We start from the raw sequence: 20,019 nt of genomic DNA on the forward strand, positions 1-20,019 counted from the left end.
GGGGGGAACAAGTCTCCAGGTCTGAGATTCCCTTTCCCAAAGGTCATCGGCCACCACAGGTGGGATTGTCCTTACATTTCCTACCATTCCTTTTTAAAACTAAACTACTTTTGCTTTCGGGATCAGCCGGAATTAATGCTGGGAAATCAGAGCCGTGACAGCAATTTGCTGGAAAAGCTCAGCAGATCTGTCAGCATCTGTGCAAGAGAAATCGGGGTTCATCTTTCCTAACAAGTACTCAACTGAACATGGGAACCCTGATTTCTCGGCGCAGATACTGCCAGCACTGCTGAGTTCTTCCAACAATTTCTGGGGATTTTTGTTTGTTGTGCAATTAATGTAATCTTTCTGGGAAAAAAGAAATACCTGGGAAGTACAGTTACTCCGGACTGGAAAGGTTAACACTGTTCCTCTCTCCACGGATGTTGTCAGATCCGCTGAATTTCTCCAGCATGTGCGGTTTTCATGGTAATCTTTCAACCGTGTGCTACGGCTCTCAGTACAATAGTGAGACCCGGTGAATGCCTCGCCCGATGGCACTTCCAGCAAAGAAATGTGGATCTGGGAGGTGAAATCAGTTGGCACCGATCTAGTCAATACCTTCATTCCAAGTTGTAAACATATCGCGACGTGATGGCTTCCCTTGAGTGAATATTCTGTTGCTCCCGCGATAGACTGTACGTGAAAGCTCCAGTGAATTGCTCTCCAAAAATGTAGTTGGAACTTTCTACAAAAGGCGAGTCGTGTGCTGGTGTTACTGTCCTTCATTGGTGTATACAGCAGTTCCCCCAACTCGGACAACAAATCACAACCACTGAATGTCGGGTCAGTCTGTTCAGGTACAGCGTTTATATCAAAATGCATTTTCTGTGTCAAAGATCTACAGGAAAATGTCCTACGCCCCATCGCCAGTCAAACATAACCACCTATCTATTCCAATCCCATTTTTCAGCACTTGACTCCTAGTCTTTGTCTACTCCTGCATTGCCAGTGTATGCCTAAATACTTGTTCAATGTGATGAGTATTTCTGCCTTGACCACCCTTATAGACAATGAGCTCGGGATACCCTCCACCTCCGGGTGAAAATAAATCCCCCTAGAGTGAGGCTGTCGATGTTGGAAATCAGAGTCAACATTAGAGTGGTGCTGGAAAAGCACAACAGGTCAGGCAGCATCAGGGGAGCAGGAAAATTATTTTCCAACTCCTCCGATGCTGCCTGCCCTGCTGTGCTTCTCCAAGACCACTCTCATCTAAATTCCCCACATCCCCTCTGAATCTCTTGCCCCTTACCCTCAATCGATTCTTCACGGTCATTGAACCCCCTCCATAAGGGGAGAAGTTTCTCCCTGCCAAGATAATGTTATATATCTCAGAGACGTGTCCCTCTGTGACCTCAGGAAAACAACTCCAGTCTGTCCAATCTCTCTTCAGAACTGAAACTCTCCAGACCAGAAAACATCCTGGTAAATCTCCTTTGCTCCAGCCCAGGCAAAATCCTGGGAAATCTCCTTTGCTCCAGACCAAGCAACATCCTGGTAAATCTCCTCTGCTCCAGCCCGCACAACATCCTGAAAACCTCCTCTGCCCTGGACCAGGCAACATCCTGGAAAAACTCCTCTGTTCCACACCAGGCAATATCCTGGTAAATCTCCTCTGCACTCTCTCCAGTGCTGTCGTATCCCTCCTACCATGTGGATTCCAGGACTGCTCGCCATGGTCTAACTGTGGTCGAACCAACATTTTGTGAAGTTCTTGCTCTTAAACTCTATGTTGTCGACTACTAAGGGTAAGTTTACTTTCTTTGCCATTTTATGCAAGGTAAATGAGCACCCAGGTTCCTTTTAGTGATCCCCCAGGGTCCTGCCGTTCATCATGTGTTCCCTTGTCATTTGCTGTTCCTGTGTCATTTGCCCATTTACCAGCAAAATGCTGTCTGACTCTTTTGATTATTTTTAACTGATCTTTTTATTGCAATATTTACGCAAGTGTTTGCATCATTAGGTTCGTGAGGCAAAACACAGATTATTTAAAAGTGCAACCTGAAACTTGAAAAGAAGGGAGTGAGATATCAGTCTGGCAAAAAAAACCAGAAAGAACTGAAATTACGAATTCTGAATGTCCTACTTAATTTAAACAAGTGGGTAGTTAGGTAAAGGTGAGGTTTGCAGTAAAAGCAGCAATGTTGGGACCAAGGGATAATGAATGGAGGGCATCATCAGAATGACGCACAAGGGATTACCTCTCTGGGGAGGTAATTGTTCCAATCCCTGTGAAATTCAGCCTAAGGTTGCTGCCAACGCAGTCGCCCGTTTGGGCAAATCTGATAAATGCCGAGGGCCCTTTGGATTATAGCTGGGCATGTCATGTTTCAAGGGAGGTAACGGATCAGAGCGTGGGAGGGTATAGAAAGACATGGATTGAAAATCGATTGCTGCCAGCATCCAAACTTGAAGACTTGGAGAGAATGTTCTCTTGAAATATTCCTCTGAATAAAGAGACAAAAATAACTAAAATCCTCAATAAGTACAACTGAGTAATCACAAAGCTGTGTAAACTGAATTGTTAAATCAAACCAAACTGAAAGCATCAAGGGAAGAATTAACTTCTGAATGGATTGCTTTAGATGGTCTGGCAACTTAATTTTGTTTCCACAAAACAAGCACTCTCAGGCTGAAATGAACTTAGTTTCTCCCCAATAACATGAAACATTAAGTTTTTAAATCTGATTCACTTCCCTCTCGTTCATGCAGGTCTTCATCTAGGGACATGGAGACTTCGCTGAACAGTGACCCTTGGGTTGCTGGTTCCTGTCCGACTGCGGAATCTGGGACAAGTAACGCTGCAGAGAGATATCAGAGCCCCCAGACTGACCTACCCATTGGAGCAGGATCCGCCTCAGCGACTCAGATGGGAAGACACAAATCATTGGGTGTAAGTCTGCATTTTGTAAATCACAAAAAAAAATCCCTTTCCTCGTCCTCACTATTAGCAATTGCCTTTGAAGATGCTTTGAACAAAATAGTTTTCAGATAATATTCACAGGCTGATGACAAATGAGATAAAAGAGATTCACTCGGCTTGCTTCATATTGAAAATACGATGTAGCTAATTGGAAGGCAAGCAGGAGGGGTGGAAGGACATGACAAAATGCTGAGATGAAGACAAGTTGTTCCTGGTTCTTGTCAGTTACCAGTGTGGAACACCAACCCACCTCGGTCAAAGATTCTTCTTCAATGCACCACCCTGTCTCATCAACATTAAACATTTCAAATCACCTTGTCAGAGAAATGTAAACACAGTTACCAAGTTCACAGGCATTAGTGTATGAATTATATCAAGAATAAATCATGAGGAATATGGAAGATTCTGGGAAGAACCATATTTCTTGTCCGCTCCCAGTTATCTTTGGAAAGGTCCATGTTTCTGAACCAGTGCATTTAATGTGCTGACGAGAATTCTAACATGATGTAAGGCTCAATATTCAAGTATATGTTCCAGCAACTGTTAGGAATCATATATCCAACACTTGATAACATATAACATTAATATATCTATTGTTTGATAGCATAGGTATATAATGCTGATATACCTACTATTTCACAACACATAATATATAATGAGAATAGATCTATTGAGTTTTTTGAAAAAGTAACAAAGAGGCTTGATGAGCGCAGAGTGGTGGATGTGATCTATATGGACTTCAGTAAGGCTTTTGACAAGGTTCCCCATTGGAGACTGGTTAGCAAGGTTAGGTCTCACGGAATACAGGGAGAACGAGCCATTTGGATCCTGAACTGGCTCAAAGGTAGAAGGCAGAGGGTGGTGGTGGAGGGTTTAGATTAGATTACTTACAGTGTGGAACCAGGCCCTTCGGTCCAGACCAACCCACAACCCACCCATACATTTACCCCTTACCTAACACTACAGGCAATTTAGCATGGCCAGTTCCCCTGATCCGCACATCTTTGTGACTGTGGGAGGAAACCGGAGCACCCGGAGGAAACCCAAGCAGACACGGGGAGAACGTGCAAACTCCACACTGTCAGTCGCCTGAGGTGGGAATTGAACCCGGGTCTCTGACGCTGTGAGGCAGCAGTGCTCACCACTGTACCACTGTGCCATCGTGCCACCCACTTTCAGACTGTTTTTCAGACTGAAGGCCTGTGACCAATGGAGTGCCACAAGGATTGGTGTTGGGTCCACTACTTTTCAGCTACACGCTACAGCTTTGAAAAGGGTCAGTTAGACTCGAAACGTCAGCTCTTTTCTCTCCTCACAGATGCTGCCAGACCTGCTGAGATTTTCCAGCATTTTCTCTTTTGGTTTCAGATTCCAGCATTCGCAATAATTTGCTTTTACCCACTACTTTTCATCATTTATATAAATTATTTGGATATGAACATGAGGTATAGTTAGTAAATTTGTTGATGACACCAAAATTGGAGGTGGAGTGGACAGTGAAGAAGGTTACCTCAGATTACAATGGGCTGAGGAGTGGCAGATGGCGTTTAATTCAGATAAATGTTCTGCTTTCCTTTGTTGGTCAGAGTATTGAGTTCAGGAGTTGGGAGGTTGGCTAGGCCACTGTTGGAATATTGCATGCTATTCTGGTCTCCTTCCTACCAGAAGGATGTTGTGAACCGTGAAAGGGTTCAGAAAAGATTTACAAGGATGTTGCCAGGATTGGAGGAGTTGAGCTATAGGGAGAGGCTGAACAGGCTGGGGCTGTTTTCCCTGGAGCATCGAAGGCTGATGGGTGACCTCATAGAGGTTTATAAAATCATGAGGGGCATGGATAGGATAAGTAAACAAAGCCTTTCCCCTGGGATGTCGAGTCCAGATCTAGAGGGCTAAGGTTTAAAGTGAGAGGGGAAAGATATAAAAGAGACCTAAGGGGCAACTTTTTCACACAGAGGGTGGTACATGTATGGAATGAGCTGCCAGAGGAAGTAGTGGAGGCTGGTACAATTACAACATTTAAGAGCCATCTGGATGGGTATATGAATAGGAAGGATTTGGAGAGATATGGGCCGGGGTGCTGGCAAATGGGACTAGATTAGGTTAGGATATCTGGTCGGCATGGACGGGTTGGACCGAATGGTCTGTTTCCATGCTGTACATCTCCATGACTCTCCTTTTCGAGAATATATAGTGAACCTATATCACCTAATTGATAACGCATAATATATAATGGTCATATATCTACTGTTTGATATTTAATCATCATATATCCATTGCTTGATAATATGTAATTTTTAATGAGTCTGCCTGACTCAGAGCTTGACTGGGAGTCATATATTTTCCATGTATTCATTGCTCTCGTCCTTCTGACTGCTGGATGAAAGGTCCAATACATACTGTCGATAGCATCTTGACAAATTACTGCAATATGCCTGAAAAGTATACACGAGGTCTTTCAGTGTTCAATGTTGGAGACCACCACGCATTGAATATAACCCAAATATCATCTTCACATTTCTAAGTGGTTTTACTTGCATTGTTACTTTCTTCAATTTCATTTCCATCTCTCTCCAACCCAGAGAGACTTTGTTTGAATTTGAATAACATACGGTGATTGCACAATGTGATATTCCTTCTGTTTAGTTTGTGCAGATTGTGTTGGGAGTATTTTTTATAATCTGCTGGACGCCATTAATTCTGCGACCTGTGTCAATGGAAGGGAAATACAGAATCCAGTGGTGGATCGGCCTGTCAGTATGTATACATCCAATGTACTCAATGCCATTTTGGAAGCTATTCACTCCTCCTCAACTCCTAAGAAGAGGATGTTTTGCCCAACTTTCTTCTGCATGGAAAATTTACCTTTCTTAATCTGTTGTTTCATCTTGAAGCTGGACGTTAATGTATAAAAGGCAAAACCTCACCTTAGAATGGGTAACAGATCAGATATGTTAAATCTGTTCATCAAAATTATTCTGTTTCTCACATTCTCACTATTATTAGATTGAAGTGTGATTCCCCACACATCCTTTGGATTGATTAGAACCATTCTTAGATTCAGACCTATTTCCATTGGACTCTCCACCTGTGGAGACTCCTTTTTCTTTCCTACTGAACCTTTTGAATGTTTTCCTGCATAGTTATAAGTCACCACTCAGTCATTTTTTGTTGTTGTAAAGGATAGGGACTCAATCACTTTGGCTTTTCAAACAGGAACGCACTTTCATTCCTTGAAGTTTTGATTTACATATTCCCCCAAGCTCTGCTAAAGTTTTTTTTTGTTAAGAATACAGACATAAAGCTATCTATTCCTCAAAGTATAATATATAATGATAATATGTATACTGTTTGATATTTAATGATAATGTATCTATTGTTTTATAATATATATAGTGAACCAAGTTGTTTTAAGAAACAAATATAGTCCTCAATATATAAATGCTTTGACAGTATTTACATGTTGTATTAAACCAAAATTTGGTGAATTTTTACAACAAAGTATCTTTTCTTTTCTGCCCTATAAAAAACAATATCTCTAAATCTGTACAGGCACCATATGACTTCTACTGAGGTGTACACTATTTCAGTAAATTCAATACAGCATGTTATTCCACCTCACATTCTGCAAGTATATTAAAGGGGCCTTTGTGCTATTTTCAGTTTTGCTCAACACTACTATAATTGAAAAGTAGTTTTCACTCCCTAAGTTATCATTTGCACTTTTAATTCCAAAGGGCAAATGAATATGAACATTCTATGGCCACATATGAGTAATTCCCCGAATCGATGCCTGACTCTCTCTACTCTTACGTTCTGCATAACATCTGACCATTTACAAAACACTCTTTTCCATTTCTTTAAGTCCATGTTGATTCAGATCCACCAAAGGTTTATCTGTTTTTGACATTCTTGGACAGCGTTCTAATCAGACAGAAGAATGCCAACAAATATAAATGCTTGGTTAGCTTTGGCTCCATACATTTTCCTGATAGATAAAAATGAATAGAAAGAAATTGGGAACAAAGTGCAGATGCCAAAGACTCGCTGCCAATCACCAGTTCGTTGTATTCATGTATTGGGGGTAGCAGGGTGGCTCAGTAGTTAGCACTGCTGCCTCACAGCACCTGGGACCTGAATTCAATTGCTGCCTTGGGTAACGGTCTGTGTGAAGTTTGCACATTCTGCCTGTGTCTGAGTAGTTTTCTCTCAGAATCCAAAGATCTGCAGGTCAGATGAAATTACCATTCTAAATTGCTCATAGTGTTCGCTGTATTAGTCAGGGGTAAATATAGGGGAGAGCAATGGTGCTGGGTGTGTTCCTCTTCAGAGGGTCAGCGAGGACTTGTTGGGCCAAATGGCCTGTTTTCATGCTGTAGGCAATCTAATTGGTTATAGCATTATGCAGAATGGAAACAGACCTTTTGGTTCAACTACTCCACACTGACCATGTTCCCAAATTAAACTAGTCCCATTTGCCTCCGTTTGTTCCACATCCCTCCAAACCTTACCTATTGATGTACTTATCCGAACGTCTTTTAAATGTTGTAACCTGAATCCGTCATTTCCACTGGAAGTTCATTCTACACACAAACCACTCTCTGTGTTAAAAAATAGTTGTCCCCTCATATCTTTTTTAAAACTTTCTCCTCTCACCTTAAATATTTATCTCCTAGTTTTAAACTCTCGAACCCTGGGGAAAAGACCTTTGCTATTTACCTTATCTATGCCCCCTTGATTTTATAAACCTGTATAAGGTCAGCCCTCAACCTCCCATGCTCCAGTGAAGAAGTCCCAGCCTATCCAGTCTCTCCTTATAACTCAAACCTCCCATTCCTGGCAACGTCCTAATAATTGAACTCTCTCCAATTTAACAATATCCTTTCTCTAGCTCACAATAATCTAGAAGAGGCCTCACCAATGTTCTATATAATCTCAAAATGATGTCCTAACTCCTAGACTTCTAAGATCTGAGCATTAAAGGCAAGCATGTTAAACATCTTCACAACTGTGAGACAAATTTCAAAGTATCATGTACCTGAATCTCTCGGTCCCTGCTCCATAGCACTATCAAGCAAATTGTTGTCATCAGAGACAGGTCTCTTTACCAGAAGTTCTGTTGTCTTTTTCAGTTTGTACTTTGTGGGTTTATATGGCATACTGTGGAAAAGACAATATCTACTGTTCGGGTAAGTAACCACCACATGTGTTTTCCATTTGAATAATGAACTGAAAAGCTGGGAAAGATGATTGAGTTTGAAGTTTTGGTTACGAGATACGTTATGTGGAGAGTCACGTCCTATTGGTCAGTTCAGGCGTGTATAAATGTGGTTAACCTTGACATTTGACAGTCGTTCAAAATGGTAATCTGCACAGCAGCAACCTGCTTTGTCTCCCGACCAAGTTTCATTTCAACTGACTGCAGTGGAAAAGGAAATTTGGCGGACTGCTCAATGGTCAGGAGTTACTGGCACAGAGTTACACATCATAGACAGAATGCTGGCTTCAACATAATGTGTCAAATGACTTAGAATGGGATTGCATGAACGCCTATATCTCTGAATGAATATTAACTCATAAGACTTTTAACATTCAGAAGTCAAGAAGCAGAGAGAAGCTCATTTTTCAAAAGGGAATCATTCTCTCTTGTACTGTTCGGGTGCTTTGTGGAGACAAGCTTTCCAAAAAATATTCTCAAGCCGAACAATACAATGGGATAGTTATAGAGTCATAGAAATGTACAGCATGGAAACAGACCCTTCGGTCCATCCCATCCATACTGACCAGATATCCCAACCGAATCTAGTCCCACCTGCCAGCACCTGGCCCATATCCCTCCAAACTCATCCTATTCACATACCCATCCAGATGCCTCTTAAATGTTGCAATTGTACCAGCCCCCACCACATCCTCTGGCAGCTCATTCCATACACGTACCATCCTCTGTGTGAAAAAGTTGCCCCTTAAGTCTCTTTTATATCTTTCCCCTCTCACCCTAAACCTATGCCCTCTAGTTCTAGACTCCCCAACCCCAGGGAAAAGACTTTATCTATTTATCCTATCCATGGCCCTAATAATTTTATAAACCTCTATAAGGTCACCCCTCAGTCTCCGATGCTCCAGAGAAAACAGCCCCAGCCTGTTCAGCCCCTCCCTATAGCTCAAATCCTCCAACCCTGGCAACATCATTGTGAATCTTTTCTGAACCCTTTCAAGTTTCACAACATCTTTCCAACAGTGGCCTAACCAATGTTTTGTACAGCTGCAACATGACCTCCCAACTCCTGTACTCAATACTCTGACCAATAAAGGAAAGCATACCAAATGCCTTCTGCACTATCCTATCTACCTGCGACTCCACTTTCAAGGAGCTATGAACTGCACTCAAAGGTCTTTTTGTTCTGTAACACTCCCTAGGACCTTACTATTAAGCGTATAAGTCCTGCTAAGATTTGCTTTCCCAAAATGCAACACCTCACATTTATCTGAATTGAACTCCATCTGCCACTTCTCAGCCCATTGGCCCATCTGGTCCAGATCCTGTTGTAATCTGAGGTAACCCTCTTCACTGTCCACTACACCTCCAATTTTGGTGCCATGTGCAAACTTACTAACTGTACCTCTTATGCCCACATCCAAATCATTGATGTAAATGACAAAAAGTAGGACCCAGCACCGATCCTTGTGGCACTCCACTGGTCACAGGCCTCCAGTCTGAAAAACAACCCTCCACCACCTTCTGTCTTCTACCTTTCAGCCAGTCCTGTATCCAAATGGCTAGTTCTCCCTGTATTCCATGAGATCTAACCTTGCTAATCAGTCTCCCATGGGGAACCTTGTCGAATGCCTTACTGAAGTCCATATAGATCACATCTACTGCTGAAGTCCATATAGATCATATCTACCGCTCTGCCCTCATCAATCCTCTTTGTTACTTCTTCAAAAAACTCAATCAAGTTTGTGAGACATGATTTCCCACACACAAAGCCATGTTGACTATCCCTAATCAGTCCTTGCCTTTCCAAATACATATACATCCTGTCCCTCAGGACTCCCTCCAACAACTTGCCCACCATCGAGGTCAGGCTCACTGGTCTATATTTCCCAGGCTTGTCCTTACCACCCTTCTTAAACAGTGGCAGCACATGAGTCAACCTCCAGTCTTCCGGCACCTCACCTGTGACTATCGATGACGCAAATAACTCAGCAGCAGACAGGAAGGTGAAGAGTTTCTGTATGACAAGCAAAGTTGAGACTGATTCCACCTGAGGTGGTCCAAGTAAATTTGATGGTGGTTAATAAAATCATGAGGGGCATGGATAGGGTGAATAGCCAAGATCTTTTATCCAGGGTAGGGGAGTCCAAAACTAGAGGGCATTGGTTTAGGATGAGAGGGGGAAGATTTAAAAGAGACCTAAGGGGCATCTTTTTCACTGGATAGTGCATATATGGAATGAGCTGCCAGAGGAAGTGGTGGATTCTGGTACAATTTCAAAATTTAAAAGGCATCTGGATGAGTAAGTGAGTAAGGAAGGGTAAGAGGGATATGGGACAAGTGCTGGCAAATGGGAGGAGATTAATTTAGGATATCTGGTCAGCATGGACAAGTTGGATCAAAGGGTCTGTGTCTATAGAATAGAATAGAATCGCTACAGTGTGGAACCAGGCCCTTCTGCCCAACAGGTTCATACCAACCCTCTGAAGAGTAACCCACCCAGACCCATTTCCGTCTCCTATTATCCCTGACTAATACACCTAACCTACATATCCTTGAACACTATGGGCAATTTAGCATGGCCAACTCACTTAACCTGCACATCTTTGGATTGTGGGAGGAAACCGGAGCACCCAGAGGAAATCCAGGACATGGGGAGAATATGCAAACTCCACACAGAGAGGGGGGCTTAGGCTGGATTCAAACCTGTGTCCCTGGCACTGTGAGGCAGCAGTGCTAACCACTGGATTAGTGGTGCTGGAAGAACACAGCAGTTCAGGCAGCATCCAAGGAGCAGCGAAATCGACACTTCGGGCAAAAGCCACTTCATCAGGAATAAAGGCAGTGAGCCTGAAGTGTGGAGAGATAAGCTAGACCAACCCATTTCCATGCAGCACAGCTCCATGACTCCAGCACTCTATGTACAGGGGAATCGATGAATGAGGTTTTTAATTGAGCACACGTGGAAAATCTTCCCATTTGGGAATCACTGAGGAGTGCCGAGAACACCTCACACTTAACAAAATACTTTACTTGTGCTATGGATTGATGATAATTGTGTTTTTGCTGAGGCGGGGATTAGGTTGAGAGCAACATCATGGACAGGCAGAGCATATGGACGTGCTGTGTTATTAAATCTCAGGCACAAGGGGAAAATAGAGAGTGAGTAGGTTTTTCAATCCACCAGCAATCAGATAACGTGGGATCGGGGACCTGATGCCATGGGCTGGCTTTAGGAAGGCAGCATAGGATCAACTGCAGATACCAGAGCTGAGAGATGATACTGTGACAGGAGACAGAGGGTTGCCAGTAGTTCCTAATACAGTGGCCGACACCAACCATCCCGAATTAAGGAAGGCAGCCTGCATTCGGAAGGTTCCCACAGCAGGTTCGGGCAATGGATATTCATTGATCTCATGAAAGGCTCAAATGTCTCCCAGTGGATAATCTTCTAGCTCTGTCCCCACTACAATTAGGGAAAGCTGAAACCTTAATTTCCCAATCTACAAGCACATGGCAACAGACTCGTGGATGTGTGTTGCGTGGATATAGCTTTGCCTCAAATCGCTCATAATAACTGGTTAATATGTGAATTAAAACTAGCCTTAAGATTTACAATGAGCCAATGATCATATCCAAGGCTATTTTGCCATCGTGTTTGGAAGGTGGGATTGATAGAATGACCTCCTTCACTCCTTTTCCCTTCAAAATTTCTGTGTTCTTTCTCTTCAAGTTCTTTTCTAATTCATCAATGAACGTATTTAACTGGAAACTGGAGAAGCTCTTGAGAGTGTAATGAAAAGAAAACATTGTTGACATTTAGGGGATTAACTATAGCAGGAGAATGCCAGTTAGCATGGACTAGTTTAGCAGAATGCTTTATTGATAGCGTGATCAGGCCTATGCTACTTCATATACTGCATTCTTCCAAATGAAATGACCAGTACAAATCAGCTACTTTATCTTCAGTCACAAGGTCATTCCAGTACCAATAATGTGGTAGTGGCAGCCATTCCAAACATTTGATGTCATTGCTTCTTGCGTTGGATTAAGCTTCATCTCCAAGATGGATATTTGTATGTGCAACTTTGTACTGCAACACCCTTGTAATGATCAGCCTGACTTCACAGTTTCCTCTTGAGGTTATCTTTTACTCGACACAATCGAATCTACAATCTATGAAACTCAACTAGCACAAATTGCTGTGCTATTTCTTTGAACGTGCAAAGCAATGACTCATTTTTCCTTTCACCAAGCAGATAGCTGTGGTCATTGACCCCCTGTTAAGGGGTTAAGAGTCGCTTCCAAAGATAAGATTGAATCTGTTTGCTCTGTGTCTTTTCAACACTTTCAAGTCATTGCATTGCAGATTCCAGCTCCTCCTCTCAGTGGGGGAAACAGTCATGCTCTCCTAATTTCTACCCACTTATTGTAAAATATTTCTCACTACCAGCATAACTGTGGACATATTTTGTTTTTATTTTGGGTTCGACAGTGTGTGGATCATAATGATGGCAACCAGATTGTTTCAGGACTTTTTAAGAAATCCTGTCAGGGATGTGGGATGTCACTGGTAATGCTGGCATTTATTCCCTTTCTGTCTTTGACCTGAATGGATTGTGAAGCTGTTTCAGAGGGAAATTAGTGTCAACATAGTGCATTTTTGGAGTCACTTCAAGGCCAGACAACAGTTTCCTTCCCTAACAGGCATTAGTGAACCCAACAATTGACAATGGTTTCATGGTTACCATTAACTCTTAATTCCAGATTTTTATTGATTTCAAGCCCCATCATTGGCCGTGGTGGGATTTGAACCCAAGTCTCTGGGTTAACGGACCATGCAATCATACCATTAGGCCATCGCTTCCACAGCCTGACAATAATGACCGGCCTTGGACACTTTTCTAGTCCAACACCAGGCCTTGTTGTCACATAGGCTACAACCTCAATCAACCCATTGTCAGGCACCATTGGTCCCCATTAGAAACTATTTATTCTTCCAGGCTGACCTTAACCCATTCTTTGTCTGTTCAACTTTATTCTCTCTTTCTGGGCTCCATCTCCACCTGTTGCTTACTCCTCCTCTCCCATGCCCCCATCGTCAGCATATATACCAACCTTTTTCTCATTATAGTCAAAGCAAAAACATTTTCTATGTTAACTCTGCTTACTCTCCACGGATTCTGCTAGACCTGAAGAGTTTCTCCAGCAATTTCTGGGTTTTATTTTATTGTAAAGGAAAGATTACATGGTTAGAATCAAACATGAGTGACGCAAGTGACAATTATTGCCATCTGCTTCCTCAGGCTAAATGTTAAGGAGGTATTTCAGAACCAGAGAATGTCGAGAATAATCACCTCAACCTGAAGCGATTTAAGGTTGTTCTGCACTCTGGGCAGTTTGTGATTGCTTCCTTTTAAAACAGTAGATAAGTGGGGAATTATCAGAAGTTTTAATCATAATGAGTATTGAGTGGGTCCTGAAATGTTAGAAATTAGTGGCAGGGTTAACCAATCTAAGTTGCAATGTCACTGGACTGAGTGTCAGTGTAATTTGTGATGTAGACTCTGAAACCTATGCTCTGTGGTTTAGAGTTTGAATCCATCGCGGCACATTGTAAAATTTGAATTTTAAAAAATCTGGGAGAAAAATGTCACCATTGGCCATTGTCGTAAAATCCAATCTGCTTCAACAATATCCTTTGGAAAAGGAAAACTGCCAGCCTTAGCTGATGTGACCTACACGTGACTCTCAACTACCTTCTGGGTAATTAGAGAGGGATGTTAACAACAGACTGAGTGACACCACACATCCCATGAACATGACTTAAAAACGTGTCAAATGCCTTTCCCAATGTCAAGGTAATATGCTTGCAGCATTATGATATTACCAACAGTTACAGATGTCTGGATTAAACATTGCTTTTTCTCCCAAGTTTGTGGCTTACCTGATCATGAATACAGTCAGTGCCCTTATTGCTGTCGCAAGTGTCATCCACGTTTCCATGAACCTGCACGTTTGGACAACAGATATTGTCTGCTATTCAGGAAATGTTTGTGATTCTTGGTCCATTGCTTTGGCTGTAAGTACAAAACTTAATTCTTTATTTACAGCAATCATTGTTTTTAAAAATGGGTCAATTTGAGTGGTTTATGGTATCGGGTCAATGGGGAGCTAATGCTGTGTGTTTGACACGTTGCAATTGATGTTCGCATCCCTCGCAATATCTTTTCAGACACACATTCTTACCCATGTACATGTCAGATTAGCCCCACAATCCCTTCCCGGAAGAAGTGAAAATAAAGAAAAATCACATTATGACAACATGAAGAGTTGAAAGACCCTTCTGGTTGGTATCTTAATGACTGAATTACATTGATACTCTCAATCTTACAGAATATGTGGGGAAAAACAGGAAAGAGGTTCTAATTTTAAATGTAATTTACGCATTCACATGGAGTTCTTAGGTGGAACTGCCAATGTACATACAATTCCTACAATGTGGAAGCAGATTATGGTAAATCGAGATTGCCACTGACCCTCGCCTCATCCTGTGGCCCTGCATTTCCCCATGGCTACCACAGCCAGCCTGTACATCCTTGGGCGGAGATGGGTACTGCAGATGCTGGAGATGCAGATGCACATCCCTGGGTACTACGGGCAAATTAGCATGACCAATCCACCTAACCTGAAAATCTTTGGACTGTGAGAGAGCACCCATGCAAAAACAGGGAGAACAGCAAACTCCAGGCAGACAGTTGCCCAAGTGTGAAATTGAATTCAGGTCCTTAGTACTGCGAGGCGATGGTGCTAATGAATGTGCCACTGGACCATCCTCACATTGTCTGACCCTTTGCTTCACATCCTAATCCACTGCTTCCTTCACTCTTCCTCACAGCTCCCCATTACCCAGTGACTTGGGTTTCCTTTTCAGTTGGATATCATGGCAGTGAAATTGACTTGTTCCTTTGTCAGTGACAAAGGATGTGCAAAATCCCTTAAACTCCCATTGCATCAAATGTAATGTTTCACCAACCTAATACTCACTTTGGGTGTCTAGATCAATTTCCTTGTTTCTGGGCATGCAATTGATGGACTTGGAAAATGCAACTTGGTTCAAAATGCCTTTAACATATTCTTGCTGCTTCTCCACAGAGGTATCGCTTAGGCCTCGTCATCGCCCTCTTCCTCCTTGCATTTCTGGAACTCGTCATATCGATTGTCATTTTAATTTTTGGATGCTCCATAATAAGCAACAAATTGAAGACACAGGACAATAAGGTTAGTCATTACAAATCCTTGCTTCCCCCTCGATATTATTTGTTATGATGTCCAAAAACGCAGCTCAACCAACTTGGTGAATTTGAAATAGCCAGATATTCTTCAGAGGGATTGATATTTAGTTTTGTTTTAACCAACCCAGCACTGCACAGAGGCGATTCCACAAATGGCTGGTCTGATAACTCTCCATACTGTGCACCACAAGAGTTGAGCTTCCATGTTGCCCATCTGGGTGTGTGCAAGAGAATTGAAACGAATGATGGATTGAATTTCCCAAATTGCACTGAATTGCACTAACAGGGATTGTGCTCAAACTCACAGCAAAATATCATTGAAATAAGGACTCATTAGAAATCCAGGGCTGGCAACTGTCAGTTGCCTTGAGGAACAGAAGAGGAGGGAGTTTATTGTTCTCAGTAGAGGGACCATGCAGATGAGGCGAAAGTGAAGACTGCAGATGCCGGAGGTCAGAGTCAAGATTAAGAGTGGTGCTGGAAAATCATAGCAGGTCAGGCAGCACCTGAGGAACAGGAAAGTCGACATTTTGGGCAGGAGCCCTTCATCACTGAAAATATTACACACGCTCATTCCTGATGAAGGGGTCATGTTCAAACCATCTATTGTCCTGCTCCTCGGATGCTGCCTGACCTGCTGTGCTTTTCCAGTACCTCTCTAATCTTGACTTGGATCATGCAGATTGTACATTGGCTGAAATATTTACTACTTTTCTTTTGCTACCCTCTTGTTCACTTTTTTGATATTAGTTCTGATTTCTCTGTCAGCCTCGAAGTAAATCTACTGATCAGGAGAGCACCTCTCAAATGCCAACACATCAGGACACCATCTACAGCAATGTAATGTCTCAAACAACTTTATAGCATGGATTCCCATTGTGCAATAGGACTTGAAAAGGAAGCCAGATTGTCACCAGAACAGGTCTGAGAAGTTTCCGGATATATTTGAATATATGTTGAGATAGGCTCGATAAAGATAATGCTCTCAAACTGTTGCTTTTGATATGTTGAGCTTTTATATTTGTAAAATAGGTATATTAAAATTAAAATGCTGGATGCAATTTGTTCAATGAGGTAAGTGTAAGTAAGAGGAATTGTCAGGCCTGTAACTCTCTATGCAGGCTTACCTCTTTATTAAACCAGACCATTGAGAGCAATCAGCTGTGTACAACTGCTGGAGTGTGGGGTTTCAGCAGAAATTGGCATTGCCTGTGGAAATGGACTATCCAATACTCTATCAAATTCAGCATATTTGCTATGTGGTCTTTGTAAGCACTGGAGTTCCCAGTCAGCCAGTCTATACATTGTTCATCTACAGTGCTAACTGCTCTCTCATCTCGGAGTGCTGTTAAATCTCTTCTCATATGTGTAGTGTTATCATATTGCTGTTCCATTCCAGCAGTCCAAAGCTGAAAAACCTCAATGTCTGCCATTCCTACGATGAGACTTTTGTCCAGTTGTGCTGTTGTTCTTAAATTATTCCCAACATATTGAAATTTGGTGTGAATGAGATCATTAGATGCCGCTCACAATCCCTCATATCATGGGACTAATGCGCTATGAAGTACTTTTATAAATTTTGTGTGTGCATGTGTTTGTCTATCTGTGCAGTGTTTCCAGTCACCAACAGAGAGAAAAATTTGTGTGTGTGTGTGTGTGTGTGTGTGTGTGTAAAACACATTTCCATGATTTGGAGATGCCGGTGATTGGCTGGGGTGTACAAAGTTTAAAAAGTCACACAACACCAGGTTATAGTTAATTGGAAGCACACTAGCTTTCGGAGCGACGCTCCTTCATCAGGTGATAGTGGAGGGCTCAATTGTAACACAGAATGTATAGCAAAAATTTACAGTGTGATGTAACTGAAATTATACATTGAGAAATTGATTATCTGTTAAGCCTTTCATCTGTTAGAATACAGTAATAGTTTCATTTCTTTCATGTGTAAATCACAAAACCCTTTTTTTAAAAGTTGCATTCTCGGGTTAGCTGTTAACAATGGTGATAGCTAGACAATATGTTGAAGGTGTTATCCCCCTGTGTTCTCTGTCTATGATCTGATGTTTAGATTGATTCTAATCTAAAAAGTGCGATACCAGAGTTTTACATAAATTCGTGCAGTTTTTGAGCAAAGTGCAATTAACTCTGCAAGTACAAATTCACCCCACAAAATATATGTGTGCATGTGGGTCTTTGTCTGTCTGTCTGTGTGTGTGTCTGGGATGGGGGCTGTGAGTGTGAGAAAGTGTATGTATGTGTGTGTGTATGTGTAGTGGGTGCAGAGTGTCTTAAGTCTGTGAGGGGGTGCATGTGTGAGTGTGGAAGTGTGTGTCTATAAGGGTGTGTATGGGTGTCTGTGTGCACGTCAGTGTATCTGTGTCCGTGTGTATGTGAGAGTGTGTGTGTATAGGAATATCTGTGTGTGTGTGTGGTGCAATGGTGATCACCTGTAATGTGACATGAACCCAAGGTCCCGGTTGAGGCCCTCCCTATGGGTACCGAACTTAACTATCAGCCTCTGCTCGGCCACTTTTCTCTGCTGCCTGTCCCGAAGTCCATCTTGGAGGATGGTCACCCGAAGGTCCGAGGCTGAATGTCCTGGACCACTGAAGTGCTCCCCAACTGGGAGGGAACCCTCCTGTCTGTTGATTGTTGTGCGGTGCCCATTCATCCGTTGTCGTAGCCTTTGCTCAGTTTCCCCAATGTACCATGCCTCCGGGCATCCTTGCCTGCAATGTATAAGATAGACAACATTGGCTGAGTCACATGAGGACCTGCCATGTACAAGGTGGGAGGTGTTTCCACGCGTAATAGTGGTATCTATGTCCACAATCTGACATTTCCAGCCTCCAACACGGGGGATCGAGCTGTGACTGTGACTGTAACGAAGGGAGATTGCTGTTGGTAGTATGTGTGCTGTAATTGACACTGCCCTGAGTTCAAAGTTAAAAATCACACAACACCAGGTAAGAGACCAACAGCTTTATCTGGAAGCACTCATTCTCAGAGCGCTGCTCCTTCATCAGGTGGTTGTGTAAACATCTTGAATTTAAACATCTTTAACATTTCCAGTCCTCAGCAGAGGGAGACCATGGTTGTTTGTGTGTGTGTGTGTGTGTGTGTGTTAAATATTCACAGTCCCTGGGATGGGGGGGGGGAACATTCGTTTGTGTGTGTGTATATGCATGTAAACCATTTAACTCCCCAGCAGAGGGAGCTCGGGCTGTATGTGTCTAAGTGTTTGGGAATGGTAGTTGCAGAGTCCAGCAGAGGAAGATTTGCTGTTGATGGTGGGTGTGCAGTCATGATGTGGAGCAGCGCTCTGGAAACAGGTCTGATTTCAAATAGATCTGTTGAACCGTAACCTGGTGCCGTGTGACTTCTGACTTTATAAAGTGATTGGCACTGCCCTGAGTGTAAACATCTTTCATACAATTTGTGTCAAGCGGCTTCTTGCCAGCACGAAATATCGATGAAAAAGTGGAACAGCCTTGAAATATCTTTAAACCTATTCCTCAGAATGAAGTGCATTTGTTTAACCATCTTAAGTTCAATTCCATCCGACACTTCAATTTTGTGAAGATCAAACTTGTGTCTATTTGTATAATTAAACTGTATATACGGCGTGTTCGATTGTATGATGGATTTATTATTTGTTCAACTCTCAAACTCAAGTTTGCTGATTTGCTTGTTTTAGTTTCATTAAATAAAATCTTGAGCTCAATTTTGCAAGAACTTTGTGTTCATTGGTTGAATAAATCAGAGTGTCCTGGCTGCACTGAGGCTTGTGTCTGTGTGTATTCCATGTCTGGGTCCAGTGGAGGTGGGGCAGAGACAGACTGGGCCAGACCTGGGCTAAACATGTTGCTTTCTCCCACATCCCCCTCGAATCCACAAAGTTGGTGGCTGATGTGTTCCACACCTGGGGGAGGTGTGTTCCAGGTAGAGGAAACTGGGAGCTGACGGGATGATGTCACATCTGGGATGTGGGAGGAGGTGGGGGTTTAAGTGACAGACCCTGGGGGTATTTAAAACGGCCATTATCCTCTTGCCATGCGGTCTGACTGGGGAGAGAGTCTCTGTCTGTTGCTGTCTTTGCCTGTGAGAATCTCAATCCCAGTTTGGATCCTTTCCGGCTCCCCAGATCAGCCATGCTGCCCCTGTCAGCATCCTGGCTTTGTCCCTCATGGAGAAAGTGAGGACTGCAAATGGTGGAGATCAGAGTCGAGAGTGTGGCGCTGGAAAAGCACAACAGGCAGCATCTTAGTAGGAGAATCGACATTTCGGGCATAAGCCCAATTCTTGATGAAAGGGATATGCCTGAAACGTCCATTCTCCTGCTCCTCGGACGCTACCTGACCTGCTGTGCTTCTCCAACACCACACTCTTGACTCTGTCCTTCATGGGACAGTGAGAGTGAGAGAAACTGAAAAGCCTTTGGGAAAGGAAGCTGAGATCAGCTGGAATGGTCTTTGGCCTGTCACTTCTTGCTTAACTTTGTCTCTGCCTCATTTCCCCCTTCTCTCTCTCTCTCTCTCTCTCACTCTCTC

At 42.8% G+C, this 20,019-nt stretch overlaps 1 protein-coding gene across 1 annotated transcript; it reads left to right on the forward strand.

The window, feature by feature from the left end:
• The first annotated feature begins 776 nt into the window (after positions 1-776).
• On the forward strand, positions 777-19,042 carry LOC132834492 (uncharacterized). The gene is made up of 7 exons (XM_060853411.1): positions 777-839; positions 2,752-2,932; positions 5,606-5,716; positions 8,092-8,148; positions 14,110-14,256; positions 15,330-15,455; positions 16,238-19,042. The coding sequence occupies exons 2-7, from the start codon at positions 2,768-2,770 to the stop codon at positions 16,331-16,333; spliced, it is 702 nt and encodes a 233-aa protein (XP_060709394.1). The 5' UTR covers positions 777-839; positions 2,752-2,767; the 3' UTR covers positions 16,334-19,042.
• Positions 19,043-20,019: the final 977 nt, after the last annotated feature.

Source organism: Hemiscyllium ocellatum, chromosome 40, assembly GCF_020745735.1.
Source record: "Hemiscyllium ocellatum isolate sHemOce1 chromosome 40, sHemOce1.pat.X.cur, whole genome shotgun sequence".
In the NCBI taxonomy this organism is placed as follows: Eukaryota; Metazoa; Chordata; class Chondrichthyes; order Orectolobiformes; family Hemiscylliidae; genus Hemiscyllium; species Hemiscyllium ocellatum.